Raw genomic sequence first — 24298 nt, forward strand, 5'->3', positions numbered from 1 at the left:
CTGAAAATGAAAAATTTTGAGCCAGAACTGCATTTTTGTGTAAAAAAATGTAATTTTTCATTTTCACTGCCCAATTGTATCAAAATTGGTGAAACCCCTGGGGGTTTGAAATGTACACTATACCCCTAGATGAATTCCCTGAGGGGTGTAGTTTGCAAAATGGGGTCACTTGTGGGGGGTTCCACTGTATTGGTGCTTGGGGGGTCTTGCTAATGCGACATAGCACCCACCAAAATTCCACCAGAATCTGAGCTGCAAAATCCAAAAATCACTCCTTCCCTTCTGAGTCCTGCCATGCACCCAAATGGTATTTTTTGGTCACATGTGAGGCATTGCCGTACTCGGGAGAAATTGGGGCACAGATTTTGGGGTGCTTTGTCTCCTTCATACCTTCTGAAAATGACAAATTTGGAGCCAGAACTGCATTTTTGTGTAAAAAAAATAATTTTTCATTTTCACTGCCCAGTTGTACCACAATTGGTGAAACCCCTGGGGGTTTGAAATGTACACTATACCCCTAGATGAATTCCCTGAGGGGTGTAGTTTGCAAAATGGGGTCACTTGTGGGGGGGTTCCTAACTTTTAGCATCTTATGGTGCCTAGAAACCTACATGGTGCCTAAAAAATAATCTCATAAAAAGGAGGCTCCAAAATCAAGTAGGTGCTCCTTCTATTATGAAGCCTGTGGTTTGGTCAACGTGCACACTAGGGCCACATATAGGATATTTATGAAAACAAAAGAATTGGGGGAATCAATTTTTAGTCACATTTCTCTAGTAAAATGTACTGTGTTCCTTAGAAAAATGTATTAAAATTGCAAATCTGCAAAAAAAATTAAATTTTGAAATTTCACCTACACTTTGTTTTAATTCCTGTGAAACACCTAAAGGGTTAACAAACTTCCAAAATGCTGTTTTGAATACTGTGAGGGGTGCAGTTTTTGAAATGGCATCATTTATGGGGGTGTCTCACATACAAGTCCCTCAAAGTCACATCAGAACTGAACTGGTCCCTAAAAAAATCAGTGTTTGAAATTTTCTTGAAAATTTGAGAATTTGCTATTCATATTGTAAGCCTCCTAGTGTCCCAAAAAATTAAAAGGAAGTTGAAATAATGATGGAAACATAAAGTAGACATATGGTCTATGTTAGTTATTAACTATTTTGAGTGGTATGATTATTTGTCTCACAAGCAGAAAATTTAACATTTTGCAAATTGCTAAATTTTCCATTTTTTTACGACATTTTGGTATTTTTCACAAAAAAAAAAAGACTGTATCGACCCAAATTTACCACTAATTTGAAGTACAATGTGTCACGAAAAAACAATCTCAAAATCACTGGGATAAGTAAAAGTTAAAAAAAGTTATCCCCACTTAAGTGAGACATGTCAGATTTGAAAAAAAGGGCTCTGTCAGGAACGCAAAAACTGGCTCTGTCAGGAAGGGGTTAAGTCAAGGCAAATGAGAACATAAATAATATGTCTAATGCCGTGTTCACACTGCAGTGTGCAGGCTCAGAATGGCCCAGTGGGGACCGGGAGATTCCCCAGTAGGCCCTGGTGATTTTTGACCACGCCCTCTTTTTAGGTGGGCGGTTCCCAAAAAGGTTTATCCCCCGGTCAGGCAGGCCCCCAGCGCCCATCCCATCTGAACCAATGGACTTCTGCAGTGGCAGGTGGTGACTTACAGCTGCACCCGTACACCGCTTGTCTCTTGGCCTGCTGTGTGCTGCCGCTAGTCCGGGCTGCCTGTCACAATGTCAGGCACGTGTAAGCTGCTACTAGAGAACGCTGTGTAGATGGTGCTGGTCTGCAGACTCTGAGACTATGAGTGGGGACAGCGGCTTTTCTCCGGGCCTGGCCACTGCTCCTTGTCACCTGGCCCATTACTTTGTGATATGTGGGATGGACGCTGAGAGCGGGCTGGAGCCTGATGAACTGGCTGGTAACATGGGCCAGGGCTACGGGGGACGCTGGCAGCTGCGCTTCGTGTTGAACTGGTCCCTGATGGTATTTTTAATTTGCACTTTGGAAGCATTGACTGGTATAATGACATGCTGCTGGTTTTCTCACAGTGATGCTGCTAGTTTTGGTAAAGAAAATATTTATACAATCATGTGTTTTTTTGTACTTTTTATGACTTCTGTATTCTAACAGATTATTTTTAAAGCCGCTGTGTATTTATATATACTAAAAGTACGTTGAAATTGGCTGCATTTTGACATCGGAACGCACAGATTATACATGTTCTATCTTCACAGTAGATTGCTAATAGCGTTTGAACTATCGTGCTGTGATGACACCATCTCCTCTGCACTATGGAGACCGTTTGCTGTGCCTAATTTGACGGTTGTGCCTTGCTGAAGAAATTGCTGCGATTTGCAAAAGACGTTATATGTTCCATTGTGAATGCTCTTACTTTTTACACCACTACCTGTACCAATATGGGCATACTATAGTGCATAGTTGCCTACCCTCCTGCATTCTGCAGGAGACTCCCTGAAATAGCAGCAATCTCCCTCTCTCCTAGTCTAGCAATCTCCCTCATTTCACCTAGCCCACATTACACTGTTACATTTTTTTGGGGGAAAAAGTAATGAGAGATAGATACATTTACATTGAATCATCAGCACCATGTCACAGCACCTTATTAAGTATAGTAGCTCTTACTAACTGCTTTGGGGCTCATCTACATTTGGATCTAAGTAATTTTAAAGGAATCCTCTCAGATGTAGCAGTACACACCCACGCTTCTAGGTGCCACGTTCACAATCTCTTCACAATCTCTCCATATATGGAACTAGACATGCCCTTTTGGGTGGAGCATGACACACACCCTCAATGGGGCACTGCGCAAAATTCAATTGTGAACTATAATCTCCCTGAAACTAGTTTTCAAAAGTATGCAACTATGCTATAATAATTTATTTCAATACTTTGTAAATCAGCCACAAAGCATTATCAAAAATGAGAAACCACCGCAATGTTTATTGCAATGATTTTATGTTTATATAAAGGATATCTGAGGTGCCATGTAGAAGCATTGAACCATTGCATTAAACTGGGGTATGGGTAAAAAATGGAATCGGACAGAACGCCGGACCGGAGAGGCTCCATTCATCAATTGACCCCCCCCCCGGACAGGATACCCGTGGACAGGCACCCCGCCGGATTGGACACTACAAACTCCAGAATGACAGAAGTTGATGAATGGAGCCTGTCCGTTCTGGGGGGAGAGGAGGAAGGAGAGAATAAAGTCTGTATGGACCAGGCATGTAGCAAAAAAACGGAATGGTCCAGACCACATGGGGAGGCTGTAATCTCCCTTCCCTGTGTCCCTGGTGAAAGCTATCACAGGCATCCCCCCCGGACAAGACACTCTCCGTTCCGGGGTCTTGTCCAGTTCCGTTTTTTTTTTAGTTCCATTAAACTGTGTTCATGCATTCTGGGAGATTTATCATTTAAGTTCTATCACAGGCAAATTGCCGTAAAAAAATGTTTGCTAGAAAATGAAGATACATCTTGTAACATTCACAAATATCTGCCAAGTGCTCTTTAATAAATGGGACTATATAAATGTGTCAGAGTACACAGACATACTGGTTTTCTTAGCACAGTCCTGATTTTTAACACTGGGATTTAGCATGTTTCCTGAAAAGGATCTATTGATTTACTGTATTTTAGCAATTATAAACTCCAGGAAAACGATTAGTGAGCTGTAATTTTGCTAATCATAGGCAACATGCTTAATTCATTGTTAATACATATTCATCAATTATAACAATTCCTGAGACATCTCTGTTTGTGAATATCACATGCAGGCCTTAGCAATCTCTTTCTATCCAGCTGTTAGATGTCACAACAGGCTCGTAGTTCTACACAATCTGTAGCACCACAAGCTGCCTAGCTCTAATAAAAAGCAATCCTGTCCATGTACATGTTTTTTCAGTGACTATTAGGGGGACATTTATTAACATGTGCATTCTACTTCACATGTGATGTTGCTATGGGCAACCAATCAGATCCTGTCTACTATCTTGTAGAGGGTGCTAAATAAATAAGAAGTAGCTTCTGATTGGTTGCCCATAGCAACATCACATGTGAAGTAGAATACACATCTTAGTAAATTTCCCCCTTAGTGTTTAATTTTTCTTCTATTATTTTAATTGGGTAAGTTCCTCTAATTACAGTAAGAAGGAAAAGTACAAATTATGGTTAGTTTGCTGGCCAATATAATTGCGTGCAATACAATTTTTCTCACAAATAATCAATAACCTTTTTTTTTTTTTCAACGTACTGTAATTTCTGTATTAATTTGTTTCCCCCTCCTGTTCATTTTATTTTTCATTCGTATTTGGCCATGATATTCAGGTATTTCCTCTTGTCCGTAGGCCAAGCAGTCCTTAGCGACCCTAACTAAAGATGTACCGAAGCGTCATTCACTGGCTATGCCGGGCGAAACAATCTTAAATGGAAACCAAGAGTGGGTAATGCATGCGGATCTCCCGCTTACTGCAGCCATCCGCCAGAGCCAGCAAACCCTTTACCATGCACACCATCAGCATGCCGCAGATCGGCAAGGTTTGTTTCCAAGTGTTGACCTTGCACATTCTAAATAGACATCAAGTTGCACACATGCAGACTGTAATACTGCTTTCACACTGCAAAACCTGCTTTGACTTGGTTTTTGAAATGTTTCTTTAACCGGGTTAGAGCAAGTTTTACCCCTTTCACAGTTCATGTTGTAAACGGTATATTACTGGTTAATTACCATTTTTGTACCTTTCACATTGAACCCGTTGTGAAAGGTACAAATATTGTAATTCACCAGTAATATACCACTCATTCCCTAGTACCTGGCCTGAGCCCCCCTCCCCCACCCCTGGTACTAGGCAGTGGGTACCCCCCCCCCCTCCCCTGCTACTAAGCTGTGTGTCCCCTCCCCCTGGTACTTGGAAGCGTGCGGGGATCCGGCAGTGGGGTCCATGCTAGGGAGGCAGCGAGGTCCATTAGGTGAATGGGCAGTGTGCGGCGGGGTCCATTAGGTGAATGGGAAGTCAGCGTCGGAAGGGAACTAGTAGCGCTACTAGTTCCCATCCGCCGCAGGGACCCCGCTGCTGACTTCCCATTCACCTAATGGACCCCGCTGCACACTGACCATTCACCTAATGGACCTCGCTGCCTCCCCAGCATGGACCCTGCTGCCGGATCCCCGCACGCTGCCAAGTACCAGGGGAGGATGGGAAAGGGGGATGCCCAACTTAGTACCGGGGGAGGGGGGAAGCGGGGGATGCACAACTTAGTACCAGGGGAGGGGGGTAGCGGGGATGTGCTGCTTAGTACCAGGGGAGGAAGTAACCGGTAGTGTCGGATCCAATATACCGGTTCAGACCCGTTCACACTGCACATATAACGGGTCTGAACCATGTAGGATCCTTCTTTTTACATGTTTTGAATTACCGGTTTTCTTGAACCGGCAATTTAAAACTGGTGCTTTACATTGCAGCTCTAACCGTTTAAAAGGCTAAAAAATCGTCAAAATACCGTTTTAGAGCTGCAGTGTGAAAGGGGTATAAATGTCTTTATTTATGAAGATTGTAAGATGATTACACTCTAATTTACTTCACATGCTAGCAGCAGAATAGTGGGCAGGTTCTCAAAGAAACGTCTAATACCCCTTTCACATTACAGCTAAAACACAGTATATTGCCGATTTTAATGGTTTTAAAATACCAGTAATTCAAAATGGGTTAAAAGTAGTGTCCTACTCGTTTCAGAGCCAATCCATTTGTAGTGTGAATGACTCTGAAACGGTATTTACAAGTCATGAGCAGGTCACAGATGCTGCTTTCACATTGCAAAACCTGCTTAGACCAGGTATTTAAAACGTTTTTTTTAAACGGGTCAGAGCAAGTAGGTATAAAGGAAGCCACTTTCAATAATGGGTTTAAAATGTATGCACATATTCACCCTTTTAACTGAATAGTATGTTTTTTACCTTTTATCTTTTCATTTGTAATGGTTTTGGACCCTGAGGAAATTGGACCCAAGTTGTAAAGCTAGGAACCAAATTGTAGAGCAAAACTTTATGGAGTGCAATATTGGGACCACCTTACGTCATGATTATAATCTGTTTCTTTTTTCTCAGCAAATGTTAGTAAAGGCATTAAGCAATGCATAATAGTCATGTATGCTATTTCATAAATATAACACATTTTTTATGGAAAGCATTCATAGGCGCTGTCTGCTATTTCCAAGGTCCAGCAAGCAGACAAGTGGCCAGTCATATGTATTACATAATAAGGGATATCTGGAAGGGGTAGTAAACAGTAAGAAATACTTGAAGTAGAAAGGGTTTGGGTAAACCATCAGGGAATTGAAAAGAGTATGTACTGTGTCAAAGACACACTTCTCATTTTATATTTCATCCAAACATATAACTACATTTCAATTTCCTAATGTCAGTAACTGATGTTTTGCCTGCTCTTTTGGCTGATGAGTTAAATTACGTCCCAATGCTCCACTATATCCCACTCTACAATTCCGGCCCAAAGTACTCAGGTTGTATTAAATGTTCTAATACATGTGGCTGGGTACTGTTTCAGCCAATCTTTAATGCACAGGTTCTCAAACTTGGTCCTCAGGACACCTCGTGGTGCATGTTTTGCAGGTCTCCTCACAGAATCAGAAAAGAAGAAAACGAAGAAAGCAGTTGTAGATGGATTCACTCCTATTTTGAGCAATTGATATTGGGTGTCAAATATGGACCATTTTATAAAAAATGTGGGAGCTTCTAATATCTTTATTTGTATACTTGGGATAAGGAGATACCCACCCTCAAAGAGAAAGTGAGAGGTTAAAATCTACACATACAGTAAACATACAAATATAGGGATATCAAAGAAGGTGAAAAAAGTGTTTATAGTTTAAAAAATGTAGGCAGATGTGGTTGGAGGATGTGGTTTTCACATACAAGGGATAAATCCCATCAGATTAATGTCTTTATTGCTGAGGGTATAGCACTGGTAGATAATAAGGATACCTTGTTATTGGCCTGAATGGCACTATGTTAATCTCTATGCAGTCATCCCAGCTTAATTTATTATTATTTATTAACAGTTTCTTATATAGCGCACACATATTCCGCAGCGCTTTGCAGAGAATATTTGAACATTCACATCAGTCCCTGACATTCTACTAGGGTTAATTTTGTTGGAAGCCAATTAACCTACCTGTACATTTTTGGATTGTGGGAGGAAACCGGAGTACCCGGAGTAAACCCACGCAAGCACGGGGAGAATATACATACTCCGCACAGTTAGGGCCATGGTGGGGATCGAACCCATGTCCTCAGCTCTGTAAGGCAGTAATGCTAACCATTACACCATCCGTGCTTTGTTAATGGTAAGTCACCGGTAGTACTTCTAATCTGTTTCTGAGCTAGCCTGTTGTCATACAATCGATATGTATCTAAATTGTTATAGACATAAAATCAATATGTATCTAAGTCACTGCGGAGAAAGTGATCCTGGTATTAATTTTTAGCAAATCAGACAGTATATTCTAGTTACCTACATCAAACCATCCTACAGTCTGCCTAACATGGATTACGACACATGTTTCGCTTGTGGCTTCCTCAAGCTAACCTCAAGCTGTGAAGATAAATCCTCCTTGTTACAGTTTATACAAAGAACTGCTACATTTTGTAAAAGCCAATATAGGCAAATAACAAGGTATTCTTATTATCTACCAGTGCTATACCCTCAGCAATAAAGACATTACTCTGATGAAATTTATCCCTTGTATGTGAAAACCACATTCTTCAACCACATCTGCCTACATATTTAAAACTCTATAAACACTTTATTACTAGTGGCTAGTTCCTCATATATATATATATATATATATATATATATATATATATATATATATACCATGAAACACAGATATTCCTCTTCCATTAGGGGAGGAGATATTACAAGAAAAACATACATATTAATATGCAACACACCCCTAAGGTGGGGTTAGAATCAAAACATTGGTATGTGCTATCTCTGACGACACAATAGGAGTGAACTTCTAAGAATGGGGAGTATTTTCTATATTACCTTAAACTTTGTAGTTACTTCCCATAGAACATATGGATTTCATTAGAACTCTTTGCCTTACACGGGAATGTATGTTTGCCTTTTCAATACATACATACATTGGAATGTCTTTCTAAAGGTATGTACACACAGCAGGATATGCCGTGAGATGCAAGTCCCGACACGATCAGATCGCATCGGGACTCACATCTCACGACATGCCAGAGGGGCACAATTTACACTATATAGTGCAGATCTGCACTATATAGTGTTGCCTGCCCCCTCTATCTGGCTGCCGATATGCGCTCACATGGGAGCGCGCATCAGCAGCGCATCGGGCTCGCAAGCCCTAAAAAAGCATGCAATTTGGCTACTGATGTTCCCTATATCGGGAACATCGGAAGCCAAATCTTACCATGTGTACACATTATTAGCCATATCCTGTGTTCCACATCTGGTTCGTGTTTATATTAATTGGGATTTCTAGCGAAATAGGGACTTAGAGAGAATATACATTCAAGTTAACTGTTTCAGCTTCTTGAAGATGGGACATACATTTGCTCAATTCTTATAACACATAGGTTTTGTAATACTTTGTACTGAAAGGAATCTTCAGCTTATATAAACAATATAATATTTAGTATGATAAGCTCTATAATTTACTCCCTCCTTTTTATAATAATTAAACATTACAATTGAGTTAATATTGTTTACATACAGTAGTAAACAAAAATACCAAAAAATTATTATAAATGTAGGAAACTCATAGTGGTCAGACATCTTACAATACAAAATGCCTAACCATGCAAAGGATTAGTCTCATTCGATGGGTCTAGTGGGTTATATCCCTGAGACAGGGTAACTTCTTCCCTGAAGTCAGAGGGCAACTGGCCGTTGCTCACATCCATCGGAATAGACTGATCCTCTGCTTTCTGTGTCCTTCCAGATATGAGTTTCTTAAACTTGGCTGTAGTTGCTACAGACTGACACTGTTTCAGACAGAGAAAACACACATCAATATCTTGAAAGCAATATAAACAAGTATGCATAATCCTATAATTTTTAGGCCGAACATGAGAATTCCCATAACCCATCCACTGATTCCTGAAAACCATGTAGATGGGTTCAGAAAAGATAGCCAGCCCCAATCACCTCCTAGAGTGTCAGGTGTATTATGCTCAGTGGCATAGATTCGTTTTTCTTCTATCTCTTGTACATGTTATTCTATTGTCTATTGAGCATTGTCAGTCTCATTAGTAATAAATGTACAGCACAATATTCCTGTTTGAGTATCTAAAGTCATACAATAGCCTCCTGTCTGTGTCATTAAGTGATCTAAAACTAATCTGTGTTGTAACTGTTCCTTCTTTACCTCTTGAAGCTCTTTTCCTACATATCTGAAGGTGTTATCATATATTTCAGTAATGTTATCTAATAATACTGCAAGTGATTCAACTCTATAATATAATATGATTTTGAGCCAAAATCCCATTCTCTCATGCCAGGGTGTGTAGATTAGTTTTCTTGCCTTTTTCCTTGCTTCTTTTATTTCCCTTCTGTCCCTGTGTATTGGATTATACTTCCTTACCTGGCCTTCTTGGCCTTTGATTATCTCTTTTAGATCTTCATGCTCTATCACTTGCGCTGCAGGTACTATGCGTCCTAGGATGCAATTCCCATAGTCGCCAAAAACAAGCCACTTGTAGGCATACTTCCCACATAAAAAATACAAATTATTTGGGAGAATTGGAGGTATGGTATCCCACATGTTTCTTAGGTTTTGTAGTCTTTTTTCTGCTACCATTCTATTTGCTACAAACTGGGTGAGACTGCTTCCTGTCTCGTTCATCCAGCTAGGGAATCCTGGCCCTGGCCATACTCTAGAGTTTAACAGGGGCCTTTTTTATAGGCTCTTCCTCATATGGTGCCAGAAATATGGGGTGTGGAGGTACTCCTGGTTTATCAGTGTAAGGGATACCACCGACTCGAAAAGGGGCCTTATAACAAGGGTAAAATGTTCCCAGGTGGGTGTTTGAGTGGAAAACCTTTTGATCATCAAGGCCAACTATGGTTTCCCTTTGTATTTTCTTAAATTCAATGCAAAAAGATACATCTGGGGTAATTAGGTGTGCTAGCAACTTAGGGGGTGGCTTGTGTAAGTATTGGCTTACTGATGCTTTGAATGGGACACTATCTGCACGGTCATCTTCAAATAGTGCCCATTCTTCAAATGTGACAGGGATAAATGTCCTCTCTCCTCCTCCTCCTCCTGAGGTAGGACCATGAGAGCAGATCCAACAGTTTGTAGTGTTAAGGGCATTCCCTACCAAATTATGTAATTGCAACAACATATTTTGGTTTTCTCCAGTAGGGGCCTTACACCATTCTATGCATGTCTCCTCAGGTGGCTGTCCACAATATTCACAAATACACCTTGAGATTAGTGTCAAATTTATACATTCATGGCAAATTTATACATTCATGGTTAGGGTTTGCTACTTCCCTTTTCCTCACATAATGTGGTTTGGGATAGACTATAGAGGTAACTTGTACTGTGCTGTTGTTATTAACATAATCTGGTACCTCTAATACTGTACATAACCATATTATTGCCACTATTGCGGCTTCCAAACACAGAATGCATCCACATAGACTTTTATCAGATTTGGGCCCCAATAACATCTCAGCAAACTGCATCATCAAACTTAACTTGGAATTGTTTACAATGGGATGCATGTATCCACGTATCCCTGCCTTCTATCTTTACTGATGATGGTGTAGTCAGTAGGACCTGAAATGGACCATCATATCTAGGCTCAAGCGATTTTCGAATATGTCTCTTGAGATACACCCAATCTCCTGGTTGGAGATGATGAGGATTGTTCTCTGCTGTAGAATATGGAAGTGAAGCATAAGCTGCAGCATGAAGTTGAGTTAGTCTTTTAGTTAGTTCTTTTACATAACAGGTTAGATCTGCATGTTTATGCACAAGTTCTTGTGGGTAGTAACATCCTATCCTAGGTACAGTATGCTACCAAACAGAACCTCATATGGAGAGTATCCTGACTTTTTGTGAGGAATGGTCCTCATGCTAAAAAGTGCTAAAGGTAAACATTCTACCCATGTTTTACATGTGTCTTTCATTGCCTTCATAACCTTGGATTTCAAAGTATAGTTTGTTCTTTCCACCAAACCACTTGCCTCAGGCCTGTACGCCTGTTGTATGCCTAAATCCTGCATTATCTGTCTCATTACTTCACCTGTAAAGTATGTACCCCTATCTGACTCCATGACATCTGGGACACCATATCTACAGACAATTTCTGAGAGGATTTTCTTAGCAGTGTTCCTTGCTGTGGCGTTTGCCACAGCGAAAGCCTCCATCCATTTAGACAGAATGTCCACTATTACGAGGGCATAATCATACACTCCACACTTAGGCATCTGTATGGAGTCAATCTGCAGTCTCTGAAAAGGAGCTGTTGCTTTTGGTATTGCCCCTTGTGGAGTTTTTACTCTTGTCCCTGGATTGCTTGTTCCACAGATCCAGCATGCTTGTGTGTGAAGTGCTGCTGCCAATTGGAATCCTGGAGCTATCCATCTCTCATTAGTAATGACATTCATTTGATCCTTCCCAAGGTGGGTCTGTCCATGAATAACTTGGCACATGGCTGGGTAGAGTACTCTGGGTAGACCTAACAGTTCATCTCTTTTCCAGAGCTCCGTTTCTTCATCTTTTGCCGCTCCTTTCCTTTGCCACTCTGCTTTTTCCACTGGACCTGCTTGGTCTTGGAATTTCTTTAATTGCTACATACAGTATTTGCCATGTGTTGTGGTTCTCCCGTTTCTGTCACGACCAAGTAGTGTCTTTTTTCTACTTGCTGGGCTTTTGCTGCTGTCTTAGCTTCTGCATCTGTAAGATTGTTTCCTCTTGTTTCTTTTGTTTGATTCTTGTGCTTGAATCTTGATGATGGCAACTTTGTGTGGCTTCATTAATGCTTGGAATTTTTGGTACTTATGTATTATCTGGGCTCCCATGTTAAATGCACCCCATTCTTTCATACCCCTACTATCCAATTACGCATGGAGTTGATTTTATATAGTGTGGCGAGCGAAGCGAGGCGAGCGCACGCGGTGTCATAAGAAAAACGGGAGCCCAGATATTATATAAGTACCAAATTTTTTTTAATGAGGTCAGCATGCTCTATCTGTTTACCTGTAACTGTTTTAAAGTCTCTGCTTTTCCAGATCAACCCATAGTCCATTGTCACTCCCCAGCTGTATCTGGAATCTGTATAAATGTTTGATGTTGTATGCTCTGCGTATTCCAATGCTTTAGTAAGGGCCACAAGTTCAGCTGCTTGTGCTGGTAGGGCTCCAGAAGTTACTACTTCAATGTCGGTAGTGACAGCATATCCAGTGTAGGGTGTACAATTTGCATAGTATCTGGACCCATCAACATATAGTTCGTAATGAGCATTGGGTATGGGCATATCTTGGACGTGTGGAAATGTCTGGGTTTCTTGTTCCATCAAAGCAAGACAGTCATGGGAAAAATTTTGAGTACAAGTATCTTCCTCTTTGTCCTCACCTTCACCTTCTGCATCTACTTCCATTCTCTGGACTGCTGTAAATGTTACTGTGCTGACAGAAGGTGCTTGTCCCCTTATTCTCCCTCCTTTTGAACATTGATGATCACACTTCTTCTGCTACGGCAATAGGGCTGATAGGAGCGTAGCAGGATTGAGAGTGGTGCACCTCTTTATTGTCAAATTGGTTGCACTCAATAGGGACACTTCGTACTTGGTGAGTCTAGCTGCTGAAAGGTGTTTGGTTCTTGCTTGTTGTAGGATTTCTGTTACAGCATGTGGTACTTGTATAGTTATGTCATGATTAAGACCAATGTCTGTGCACTTGTCCTTCACTACAGCAGCCGCTGCTACAGTTTTAATACATGTAGGTGATCCTTGAATGATATTGTCAAGCCTGCTGGAATAGTAAGCAAGAGGTCTTTGTCTTGTTCCTTGGATCTGTGTTAACACTCCCAAAGCATGTCCTTTTTCCTCATGGCAATATAACGTAAAAGGTTTAGAATAGTCTGGCAGGCCTAAGGCAGGTGAAGAGGCAATGGCCAACTTTAGTTGCTGAACTGCTTGAGCCATGTCTTCATCTGTTGGATGTGGACCCTCTGTTTTAATGGCATTGTATAGTGTTTGCATGTAAACTGATGCAAGAGGTATCCAGTCCCTGCAATAGCCCACCAGGCATAGGAATGACCTAACTTGTTTCACAGTCTTTGGTATCTTAGCTTGCAGTATTAGCTTCTTCCTGTCTTCTGTCAGGTGTTTGATGCCTTGAGAGATACAATGCCCAAGGAAGACAACCTTTTGTTTACAGAGCTGTAGTTTATCATTTGAAGCCCTGCATACTTGTTCTTCCAGGAACTTGAGTAGGGACACTGTTTCCTGCTGGCATTTTTCTTGAGTTGTTGTAGTTAACAGGAGATCATCGACATACTGGATAAACTGGGTATCTTCTGAGTAAAGGGTCTCCAAGCCTGGATAACCAGTGACATGGCTTCAGAGTAGTCACTGGGCCTAGTGGCACCCCCTTGAGGCAATCTTGTCCAGCTGTATTGTTTGCCATCAAGTGTAAAAGCTAACAGTTCTTGAGAGTCTTTAGTGATGGGCACAGAAAAAAAATGCATTGGCCAAGTCAATCACTGTAAACCAGGCCCCTGATGGTGGGATCTGATTCCCAAGGTGTGTGGATTAGGCACAATGGGACAATTAATTAACAGTCTCTTGTTGACCTCCCTAAGGTCATGAACCATTCTGTATTGGGTCTCTCCAGAACCGGTAACATCTTGTTTCTTCACAGGAAACAGAGGCGTGGACCATGGGGATCTACAATGAACAAGGATGCCGGACTGTAGATAAGCTTGTAGTTGCTTGGTGATGGCGACTCTTTGATCAGGATTCAGTGGATATTGCTTTACGGATACTAGCACTGTTCCTGGCTTTAATCGCAGTTGGACAGGTTGTACGTTCAGATTGCCAGTGTCCATCTTTCCCTTAGACCACAGCTTTTCCGGTACTTGGGATGTGATCCAGTCTGGGAGGATAACTTCAGCAAAATCTTTAATAGATGACTGGGAGAGAAACATATACACAGCTTCCTCTATTTGAGGTAGTAAGTCTTTGGATATATCAGATTTATATTTGATGCCAGTCTCTGTATATTCAATTCATGCTTGCATTAGTTGCAGAATGTCAGCTCCCAACAAGTTTACTGGACATGTAGATGAGGTAAGAAATTCAATAGGTATAGGTGTGCATTCATCATTGATAAGTAAAATGGTGGCTTACTCTTCCTAAGTGGAAGTGGCTGTCCACCCAATCCTGTACCTTGTATAGTGTCTCTGGACAGTAGTTCACTTGGAACTTCTTCTTCTCTCAGTACAGTGAGACTAGCACCTGTGTCAATTAGGCATTCAAGTTTGTGTCCTGTGGGAAGAGTGAGAGAGACAGTACCTTTTGGAGCGTTTATCTTTTCTTCAAGGTGGAATGCTGATATGCCTTTTGGGGTCTGAAATTGTAATGCATGTTTTGTGCAAGGGAAGCCATCTGTCATGTTCTTACCTTGTAGCCATCTTTGATACTTGTATCAATTTTTTTTAATATGACCTACGGATCTGCACCAGAAGCACCTCTCTGTGATGTCATTTCCCTCAGAATCACGTTGTACCGGTCTTACCATTGGTGGTTTGGTACCTGCCATCTTTGGACCTTAAGTAGGGTCTTTTTGGTTCCAGGGTTGAATGACATTAACCTGAATAATTGGTGTCTGATTGCGCTTCTTCTCTTTTTTCTCTCTCTCCGTATCTTCCAAGCCTTCCAAAATCTGTAAGATTGCACTTATGTCTATAAAGATAACTTTGAGTCGTAAAATAAGCAATTGAGCTTATGGATGATGTCCATACAAAAACTTAGATTTCAACAGTCTTTCATTAGCTGGCTTGTCAAGTGGGTGTCCTTCATTCTCCTGCTTAGTAACAACCTTGTCATGGTATTCCTTTACTGTCATTTGCTTTTGTTGTATATCTGGCTGTGCTGGTGCCTGAGCTGCCAATCTATGACATCTGTAAGTTACTCTGTCCCCCAAATGTACCCCACTGTCTGTATTTATTTTGTGGTATATCCACTATGGCTGGTAACCCGGGGTGGAGGGGATCGATGGCATCGTTTGGCAACTTCTGTATTATATTCCATTCCCCAGTACCTGCGGTTGCTCTTACAACCTGTTCTAAATCTACCCAACATGGTATATGTATGATAGTAACCTGTCTGATTTTTTTTATCATACTCTAATGAGTTCTTTCTTATATTAATTAAATTATTTACCACTTTCATTTGGTCAGATGCAAACCATGGGACATAGTTCTGTCTCTCAACTAATTGCTATACCTGTTGGCCCGCTGCATCTGCAACCATTTGCATGTGGTAAGTTACTCTAACTGGATACATGGAAGGACCTGATTGTGATGCTGACACACTACTGCGTGGAATACCATATATTTTGACTGGGTGTTGTCCAGGCCTGTCACTAGGAACTGGATTGCCATAAAATTCTGTTTGTTTGCGTGTCCTAGCCTCAGATAACCCTTCTCTGGGTGGACTTTGATTGTAATATTTTAACCTTATTACAGATCTTAATTCTGGGTCACATGGTAAAATCTCTGATCCCACCCAAGTTCCACAATTAGGACATTTTGTGTCTCCCTCTGGTATACAAAACACACACATATTGGACACTTCCTTTGTGCATAATAATTTCCAATTTTACTGGGTTGCAAATCTGAAGTTGGGTACAATTCCCCAGTCCCTATGCCTGGCCTGGCTATACCAGCTGTATTTCTACCTGCCGTTGTAATTGTGGGTGTGGTGCCCCCTGCTGGTTTTTCTATGTTCTGTCCCCCAACTGCCTGGGGTTGCTCAATTACCTGTGGTGGTTGGTGTACAAATGGTGCATTATCTACCTGAATATCTACTTGTGGTGGTGCTTTAGGTCTTGGTAAGTGATATGGTGGTGGACTTTCAAATGGCAACACTTGTTTCTTTCTCCTTTCATTCTTTAACTCCTGTGGCACTGTAAGTCATATATTTACTGTATCTATAAAACCCTTTTTCTGTAACCAATTAGCTTTTGTCACCTGGAATCATTTCCAGGCCTCAGGGTCTAAAGTGCCTTCTTTAGGAAAATTAGCCCTTCGTAAAATGGAATTTATCGATTTGATCGATATTTTACCTTCCCATTCTGCCACAACCTCTAGGGGGGGAGCGCTCCATTATCCTTCCACTGTTCCCTCCCATAGGTCAATTACCTCCTATGGGTGTGGCCTTTATCAACTTGCGGGAAGCGGTGTGTAATGTTGTGCAGAAAGGTAAAAACTGTGCACTATTGGTTGAAGTTTAATATAGTTTTAAATCTAAGCCAAAAAATCATATACATTTATTAGGACAATAATATGATACCACTTTCATAACCTAGGCAGGCACCCTGTCTGAGCACTGTAGATATGATCTAGGGCGTGTTGTTTCCTTAATGCAAAATACTGATGTCTTTTCTTTCTCTCTAAACACTTCCTCCACTGTTTATAACTATTGTTGTTACCTAACAAAGTCCGCAAAATGTTATCTTGTGCCGGTACTAACCCAGAGACACTATTTGTGCAAATAATTGGAACTATCCACTTCTCTGTTGGTACTAATTCAAGACCGCTTGGATAATATTCTCCAATTACATTTTCAAGAACCTCTGTTTCAATATGACAACCCATCCTCAAAACCAATTCTAAACCCTCAAGATCATATGTTTGACTTATTATTTTAAAATTTGTCTGTTAAACAACTGCAATCAATTCTGGCTCTCTATATTCAAAGTTAGGGAAATCAAACTTTAAAACTATGCTGTTTTTACATTCTAGGCATGTTCCACGTGTTATAGTAAGGTACATAGATACATAAACACAGGACACTATATCATAAGGGCATTTTTCAAGAAAAATTTGCCTGGCAATCTCCAGAGAGACAGATTAGCCTTTATAAGGGCCAAAAAAATGTCTTTGGCGACTCCAGTTTTATCTTGATTTATATTCACCTTACGCTTATTGATATTTAAATGACAAATGGACAGACAATCAGGCAAAACAGAACATGTACACGAATACACTTAGTTTCATAAGGGCTGTATCCTAATTGGTTCAGGGTGACTGCCAGGGGCAATCATTGGCATAAGACAGGACCAGCCTGTTGCAGCATATACCAAGGTAGGTCTTAGTTGTCTCCGAACCCCTTGTACACCTTATCACTTATATTGTGTTTACCAAACAAACTGACAAACAAACAAATACGCTTTAGATCATTCAATTGTGCATTAACCAGAAGTAATACCCAATCTATACTGATCAACTGTCAAACCTCGTGAAGATAGTTTTATGCAATCATTCAACATAAAACATGAGCATGAAAATTCTGACAAACAGTACAACACAGTTACACAAGTTACAATGACAATACAAAAACAGTACAAAATAATAGTTATACCTAAGGCTGTGTGATATCTGAATACGTTGGGTTCTATATAATGAAGTTTACAAAGAAGAACGCAAATTATGCTCCACTTTAAAACACAGGGGTCTGAGAGAGTAAAACAGTTTTCTTAATTGGAAACAGATTTCACTCACCTCAGAGATCTGAGTAAATGTTCCAGTGGAGCAGCACAAATCTAGAAGTTCCTTCTTGAGTTCTTCATCCACGGACGAGATCCCAGTGAAAGAGTTGTAATGCGACCCTCAGCAGTATTCAGACATCACAGAACCAACGAGTGGCTAGTTCCTCATATATATACCATGAAACACAGTTATTCCTCTCCCATTTGGGGAGGAAATATTACAAGAAAAACATACATATTCATATGCAACACACCCCTAAGGTGGGGTTAGAATCAAAACATTGGTTCAAATGTAAAGTACATGCTATCTCTGACGACACAATAGGAGTGAACTTCTAAGAATGGGGAGTATTTTCTATATTATGCTAAACTTTGTAGTTACTTCCCATAGAACATATGGATTTCATTAGAACCCTTTGCCTTATATGGGAATGTATGTTTTTTTCCCCAATACATACATACATTGGAATGCTCAATTCTTATAACACATAGGTTTTGTAATACTTTGTACTGAAAGGAATCTTCAGCTTATATAAATAATATAATATTTAGTAAGATCAGCTCTATCACTATATTTGTATGTTTATGTGTTGATTTTAACTTCTCATTTTCGCTTTGAGGGTGGGTATCTCCTTATCCTAAGTATACAAATAAATATATTTGGAGCTCCCGCATTTTTTTTTATAAAATGGTCCATATTTGACACCCAATATCAATTGCTCAAAATAGGAGTGCATCCATCTACAACTGCTTTCTTTGTTTTCTTCTTTTTTGACTGAGTGACCCTCAGTTGGTCAGGATGGCACCCCCGCTAATATAAATAAACAAATATAAAGTGGATCTCTGCCTGCAAATAATAATGGGCACTAATTCATGGTGTGTTCAGAATCCCAAACCTACGTTTTTTTTGCTCCTCACAGAATCAATAAATGAAATAATTAGCTCCACCTGTGGATCTTTTAAAATGTGTGAATGAGTAATGAATGCATCTGCTGGGTGACCTGGAAAACGTGAACTGTGAACCAAGTTTGAGAACCCCTGCTTTAATGTATGCTTAGTGGCTCCCAAATCCCTTGGATCCCAGTTGTAGCCCTAAAATGTGTAGCAATTGTATAAAAAAAGAAAGAAATGGATCAGATTGAGCAGGAGCTCTGATGTTTATGTTTTACCATCCCACTATGTTTAGTAGCATAGGACTGATTAGCTAGTACAGTCATCAATATAACTACCGTACGTAAACTAAGTTCAATGTATCTCCACTCTCTGTATTATACTAATATGCCTTGTGTTACAGTATTTACATTATTTTATAAGGTAATGTTCTGCTTCTTTTGCATCCTGTCTCAAACTTAATAAAATACAGTATGTAACAAAAAATAAAGGGACCATGGCACTTCCAGTTAAAGTCATTAACAAATTATTCCCCATCAACCATACCTGAGTAAGTATCTTGCACTTTTGTAAAATAACAGTAGGTTTCAAGATGAATCCCATGATCAATCATTACATCAGTATTGTATTACTCCTGTATTTTGTCTGATTCTGCATAGTTTGTTTGATTTATCTTAACCAAACTGTCTTTACGTTTTTCACTAAAAGCATTTGCAACTGCAAAGCTGCATTTTTCACTTATTTTCCCCCTTCCCACACATAACTTTTTTTCTCTCTTTAGCTGTTAGAGTAAGTCCTTGTCATTCGCGTCAGCCCTCTATAATATCTGATGCATCAGCTGCGGAGGGTGACAGATCGTCAACACCAAGTGATATCAACTCGCCGAGACATCGAACTCATTCACTCTGCAATGTAAGACGGTAGTGTAGGTCTCTGTTATTTTTTTTTCTTTTAATCCCTCTTTTCATTTCAAGATTATTCTGATCCTTTACTTGTTTATTGTTTATGCTATTGTCAGTGTGTGTGCTGCATTATTTATTGAATAGGCAGAAGGGATGTGAGTGGGCTGAAAAACTGTTGGTTCAGTATCAAGGAGTATTTCAGATTTCAGTGTGTGTTGTTTCTTGGTAAAGCGTAGGAATTTTACATGATTGGCAATGCTGAAGACAATGTGTGCATATATACATTAATAAATAAAGCATACTGATTAAGGGGGGTATTCAATCCCTGCCGCTATTTCTGAAGGGTGGAAATAGCGGCGGGCACCTATTCAATGCTTTCCTTCCCCACAGCATTGAAGAGGCATCTCAGCAGAACGGACCCGACTTTAAAAGCTGTTGGCCCGTTTTGCCAAGAACGGCTGTGGATTGTCGAGATCACGGCTGTATCTCGACAATCCATGGCCGTTAACACGGCCATGCTCCCTTTTGCTGATCAGCAGGTGGGACATGGAAATCCCACCTGCTGATAAACAGGTGAGCGGGCTGAGAATGAGCCAGGGTCACGACTAATAGACTTCCCGACAATCAAGACCCGGTATTGAATACCCCCCTAAATCATTGCTATCTGGTAGTGTCAGAGAATGTGGCTTTAATGCAAAATTAAAAAATATTATATTAAACTCATGTGACTACAGCAACATTTTTATGTGAAACTGTTCAGGATGTAAAACTACAACTTAAGTTAAGCTATAAGAATTCCTGTTACAATTCCTTATTTATCAAAACAAAACTTTCTGTCCGTGTCGGCAACCCATCTGCACTGCCTGTTTCCCCTCTCTTCCATCATTACACCCCTCCTTTAACCTAACAGAGCATTGCCTGTCTCTACTGTCTGCTCCTTTCCACTGCACTGCCTCCATCCTTTCCCTTCTACCTCTCTTTTCCTTTTAATCTCTTTGAGGCCGATCCTATTAGGTCAGAAGTGTGCGAGGTGCCATTTGGGTGCAGTTTTCATGCATTTAAACGCTGGAAGTGGCATCCGATTCAGCCCGATCTCATACCCTTCGCTGGGCCTAATTTACTTAAAATTGCTCATACCCTTATGGAGGTGCGAATGCTTTTAAGCAAATTTAGCCCATAGTAAAGTGTACCCGGTACCATGATAATTTGCACTCCCGAATCATCCACACCAAATATGATTGACCCCTTTGTCTCCTCTACCTTCCACTGTACCACCTTTCTCCTCTACCTTCCACAGTGGTGCTTGTCTCCTCTACTTTCCACTGCACGTTCTCCCTTTAATCACTCCACCTCTTTACTCTCCATTCCACAACACCATGGGCAAGATTTAATAGAGTGCGATTTTTATACTTTTTTTTTTGCAAAAAAGGCAGAATTCGCACATTTTCTGAAATCACACATTTAATAGGTTGCAAATTGTGCTAAAAATCTACTTTTTTTCTGCAAAAATCACACATTGTGACCTGTCGATTTTTTTTCCTCACACTTCAATTCGCATCCAGATGTTTTCCCATTATAAAGTATACAACACGGAAATTTAATAGGGTGCGATTTTTGGTAAACGTTACCAAAAGATGCAAAAAAAAACTAGACCAAGTCCTGACTGGCGAATTTGACAGAACCATGCACAGATCGTTGTGATCTGTGAATGGTTCTGCCTTAAAAAATGTGTAAAAGATAAAATAAAATGGCGTGGGGTCCCCCCTGCTGAGCATAACCAGCCCCAGTCTCAAAGAGCCAGTCCTGGTTCACAAAATATGGGTGACAAAACGAGTAGGGCTCCCCTGTATTTCAAGAAGCAGGGATCCTGGGGAAGTGGGGATGCCCCCAATGAACGGGTCCCCTCCACCACAGTTTAACTGCCCAGGCTGAATCCCTGGGCTGTCTCCAATGCCCCTTGGGCGGTGGGTACTGGGCTGATGAATGGTGAAATATAGAACAAACTGTTGTGTATTGTTGTGGAACTACAAGTTCCTGCAAGCCTGCACTGCATGCGGTTTTAGAACTTTACTAAATATCGCATCCCATTAAATGTCACCCCACATCTCTGCCAGTCTTCCACTCTTGCCACCACATCACTAGTCTCTGCTCTCAGTTACCATACTCTCTTTCCACACCCTTTCCAATATCATGCTTACTTGCACTGTGTTCTTTAGTTTTACTGCTTTCTATTTACCAACCACAAGAATGACTCCAGTTTGTGTGTATTTGACGGTTCAGGGTAGGGTGATTTACAATACCTAGGATAGTGGGACAAACACTATTTTACATATCTGCTAATTTCTTAGGGTTGCAATTTTCTCTTTCACTCATCCTGGTGGCACAGGTAACCATGGGATGTAGTGGGTCCAGAGAGCCAAGGCACCTATGCTGTATCTTTAAGATGCAGCCTCCTCCCCTGATGCATCCCAGAACGCCTCAGTTTTTTATAGGTGCCCACAGGAGTGGGTGTGTATGCTGTGGAGCTGCTGCTAAAGCAACTCTTGAGAGTGTTAGTTAGGATTTGTTTGTTTTATTAATATCTAACTAGTGGCAGGCACATTGTGGGGTTTCACAGAAACCCCTTCACACTGTTTACAGCGCTGCAGGGGCTGACAGAAGCCGCTCCTGTCAGTGCCCTGTGAGCAGGGACAGATGGCCTCTTCCTGACTACAGTCTGGGCACCATTAACCACACTACTGCAGAACTATGGCGCCATTTCACATGACAGATCTTCCTCCTTTTGGAGCTGACATATACATATAAGTACCACTTGTTACATTTTCCTGCACATGATTTATTTCCATGATTAATGGCAGATCAGTGTAAATCAGCTAAAGCTGCTAATGGAGGTTCTGCAGCCATACATTTTAACTGTAAGACATGTGGTGTTAAAATGTTGTTTGGACAGTTGGATCAGGATGAAGTGTGCAGTCGGCAAGTCTAGTCCTAGTTGGGCTCAGTCTCAAGTGGCTCATCAGTCCGAGCCAGTATGGGCTACAGCCCTGGGTAAAACTTTGTCTGACTTGGTGCAGATTTTGACTAGGCAGCGTGAAGATCTCAGTAGTTCTCCGGTCCTTCTTCCCTCAACTCAGCCTTCTATGAGTTCCTCCTCACTCCAACAAGGGGGTCCTGCCTTTTTGCTGGTGATGCAGCATACTGCACAGGGTGTGAGTAAAATGATTTCCTACATGGAACCATTTTTTAAGAATCCCAGGATCACTGGAGTTAGGCTTCAATCCTTTCCTCATTCCCTCTTGAGGGAGGGGGATTTTACCTGTGGATGATCCCTGGGTACAAAAGGAGGAGGTTGATACCTCAGCTTCGGGAGTTAAGACTTTGATTGTGGCTGTGCGCCATACATTGAATATAGTGGATGATGTGGATCTTTCACAGATGGAAACATTCCGCAGTTGTCAGAGCTTATTGGGAAGGCATGGAAAACACCTAATAAAGGGTGTTGTTTCCAGGAGATTTGAGAATCTTTACCCCTTGCCTGAGGAACATGTTACTATATGGGAAAAGGTTCCTGTGGTGATTACGCAGTTGATTCCTTGTCTATGACCTTTGGCCCTTACTAGCTTTGGCCTGGGTCTCCAAAGCTATGGGGGTGTAGGCAACTGCTTTAATTGGGGGTCTTCATTTCAAGCCCAAGTTGCTTTTGCTGGCTAAATAGCTAAAATAAGTGGCAGAGTATAATTTGTGAGTCTGTGCAGGATTGCACCTTGTTGGTTTATTGGATTTCTGCTACCACTGTTGCTAGAAATGCATTGTGGCTCAGGGCTTGGGACACAGATATTGAATCTAAGAAGTTCCTTGTGGCTCTAGCTTTCCAAGACAGGGTCTTATTTGACTCAGAGGTTAAGTCTTTGATTAAATAGGCTACAGATGGCAAGAGCTTGTTTCTTCCCATGTCAACAATGAAACAGGGGTCTTCTAAATTTTGGGCCCTTTCATTCCTCCATTCGAGGGGGTATGACTGGCAGGGGTCAGTCCGTATGAGGACGATCCTCAGTAGGTCGTTGCCGGTCCTCCAAGACCAGATTCAGGGGTGTTACTAAGAAACCTTCCTCCAAGTCTGAGGACAAATCTTGTGTGTCCCTCAGTCCAGGATAAGACTGGGGGGTCATATTTTGAGCTTCCAGGCCAGCTGGAGTCTAAGAGAAAAAGAGATCGGGCGCAGTGCTAGTGTGCAAAAATTAAATCGTAAACTTCTGATCACCCAAAAATTGGAAGTGGAGCTGGAGTCTGTCTTAGGACCTTTAGATGTGGAGTTTGGTCTCCGAGGGTTACAGAATAAACATGCCCCACATCTTTTTCTCTCCACTACTCTGCCATTGGATCCTATGAAGTGTTTTTGCCCGTTTTGGAGTGGTGGATTCTTTGCTAGAGAATGGTGTGATTATTTTGTTCCCTTTTGAGAACCGCAACTGAGGGTTCTATTCGATCCTCTTTCTGGTTCCCAAACCAGATTGATCCTACCGTCCAATTCTCAACCTGAAGTCTTTAAACAAGCATTTGTGGGTGGAACACTTTTGGAGGAAGTCTTTGTGGTCGATTATACAGAGCATGGAACCGGGATAGTATAATTCAAGATGCCTATCTGCACATTCCCATTTGGGAGGGGCATCAGTCTTTGCTATGGTT

The 24298-nt window shown here is 41.1% G+C and overlaps 1 protein-coding gene across 10 annotated transcripts in view; it reads left to right on the forward strand.

The window, feature by feature from the left end:
• The window catches only part of KAZN (kazrin, periplakin interacting protein), a 679557-nt gene that overhangs the window by 516747 nt on the left and 138512 nt on the right, over positions 1 to 24298 (forward strand). For 9 of the 10 annotated variants that reach the window (XM_083162748.1, XM_083162749.1, XM_083162746.1 and 6 more), the window contains 2 exons: positions 4392 to 4581; positions 19492 to 19622. The exons of the other annotated variant lie outside the window; for it this stretch is intronic. In XM_083162748.1, the coding sequence (XP_083018874.1) occupies positions 4392 to 4581; positions 19492 to 19622 (321 nt within the window). The remainder of the gene's footprint in view (positions 1 to 4391; positions 4582 to 19491; positions 19623 to 24298) is intronic. 10 annotated transcript variants of the gene reach the window in all.

This window comes from Crinia signifera, chromosome 19 (assembly GCF_055691185.1).
Source record: "Crinia signifera chromosome 19, ASM5569118v1, whole genome shotgun sequence".
NCBI lineage: Eukaryota > Metazoa > Chordata > Amphibia > Anura > Myobatrachidae > Crinia > Crinia signifera.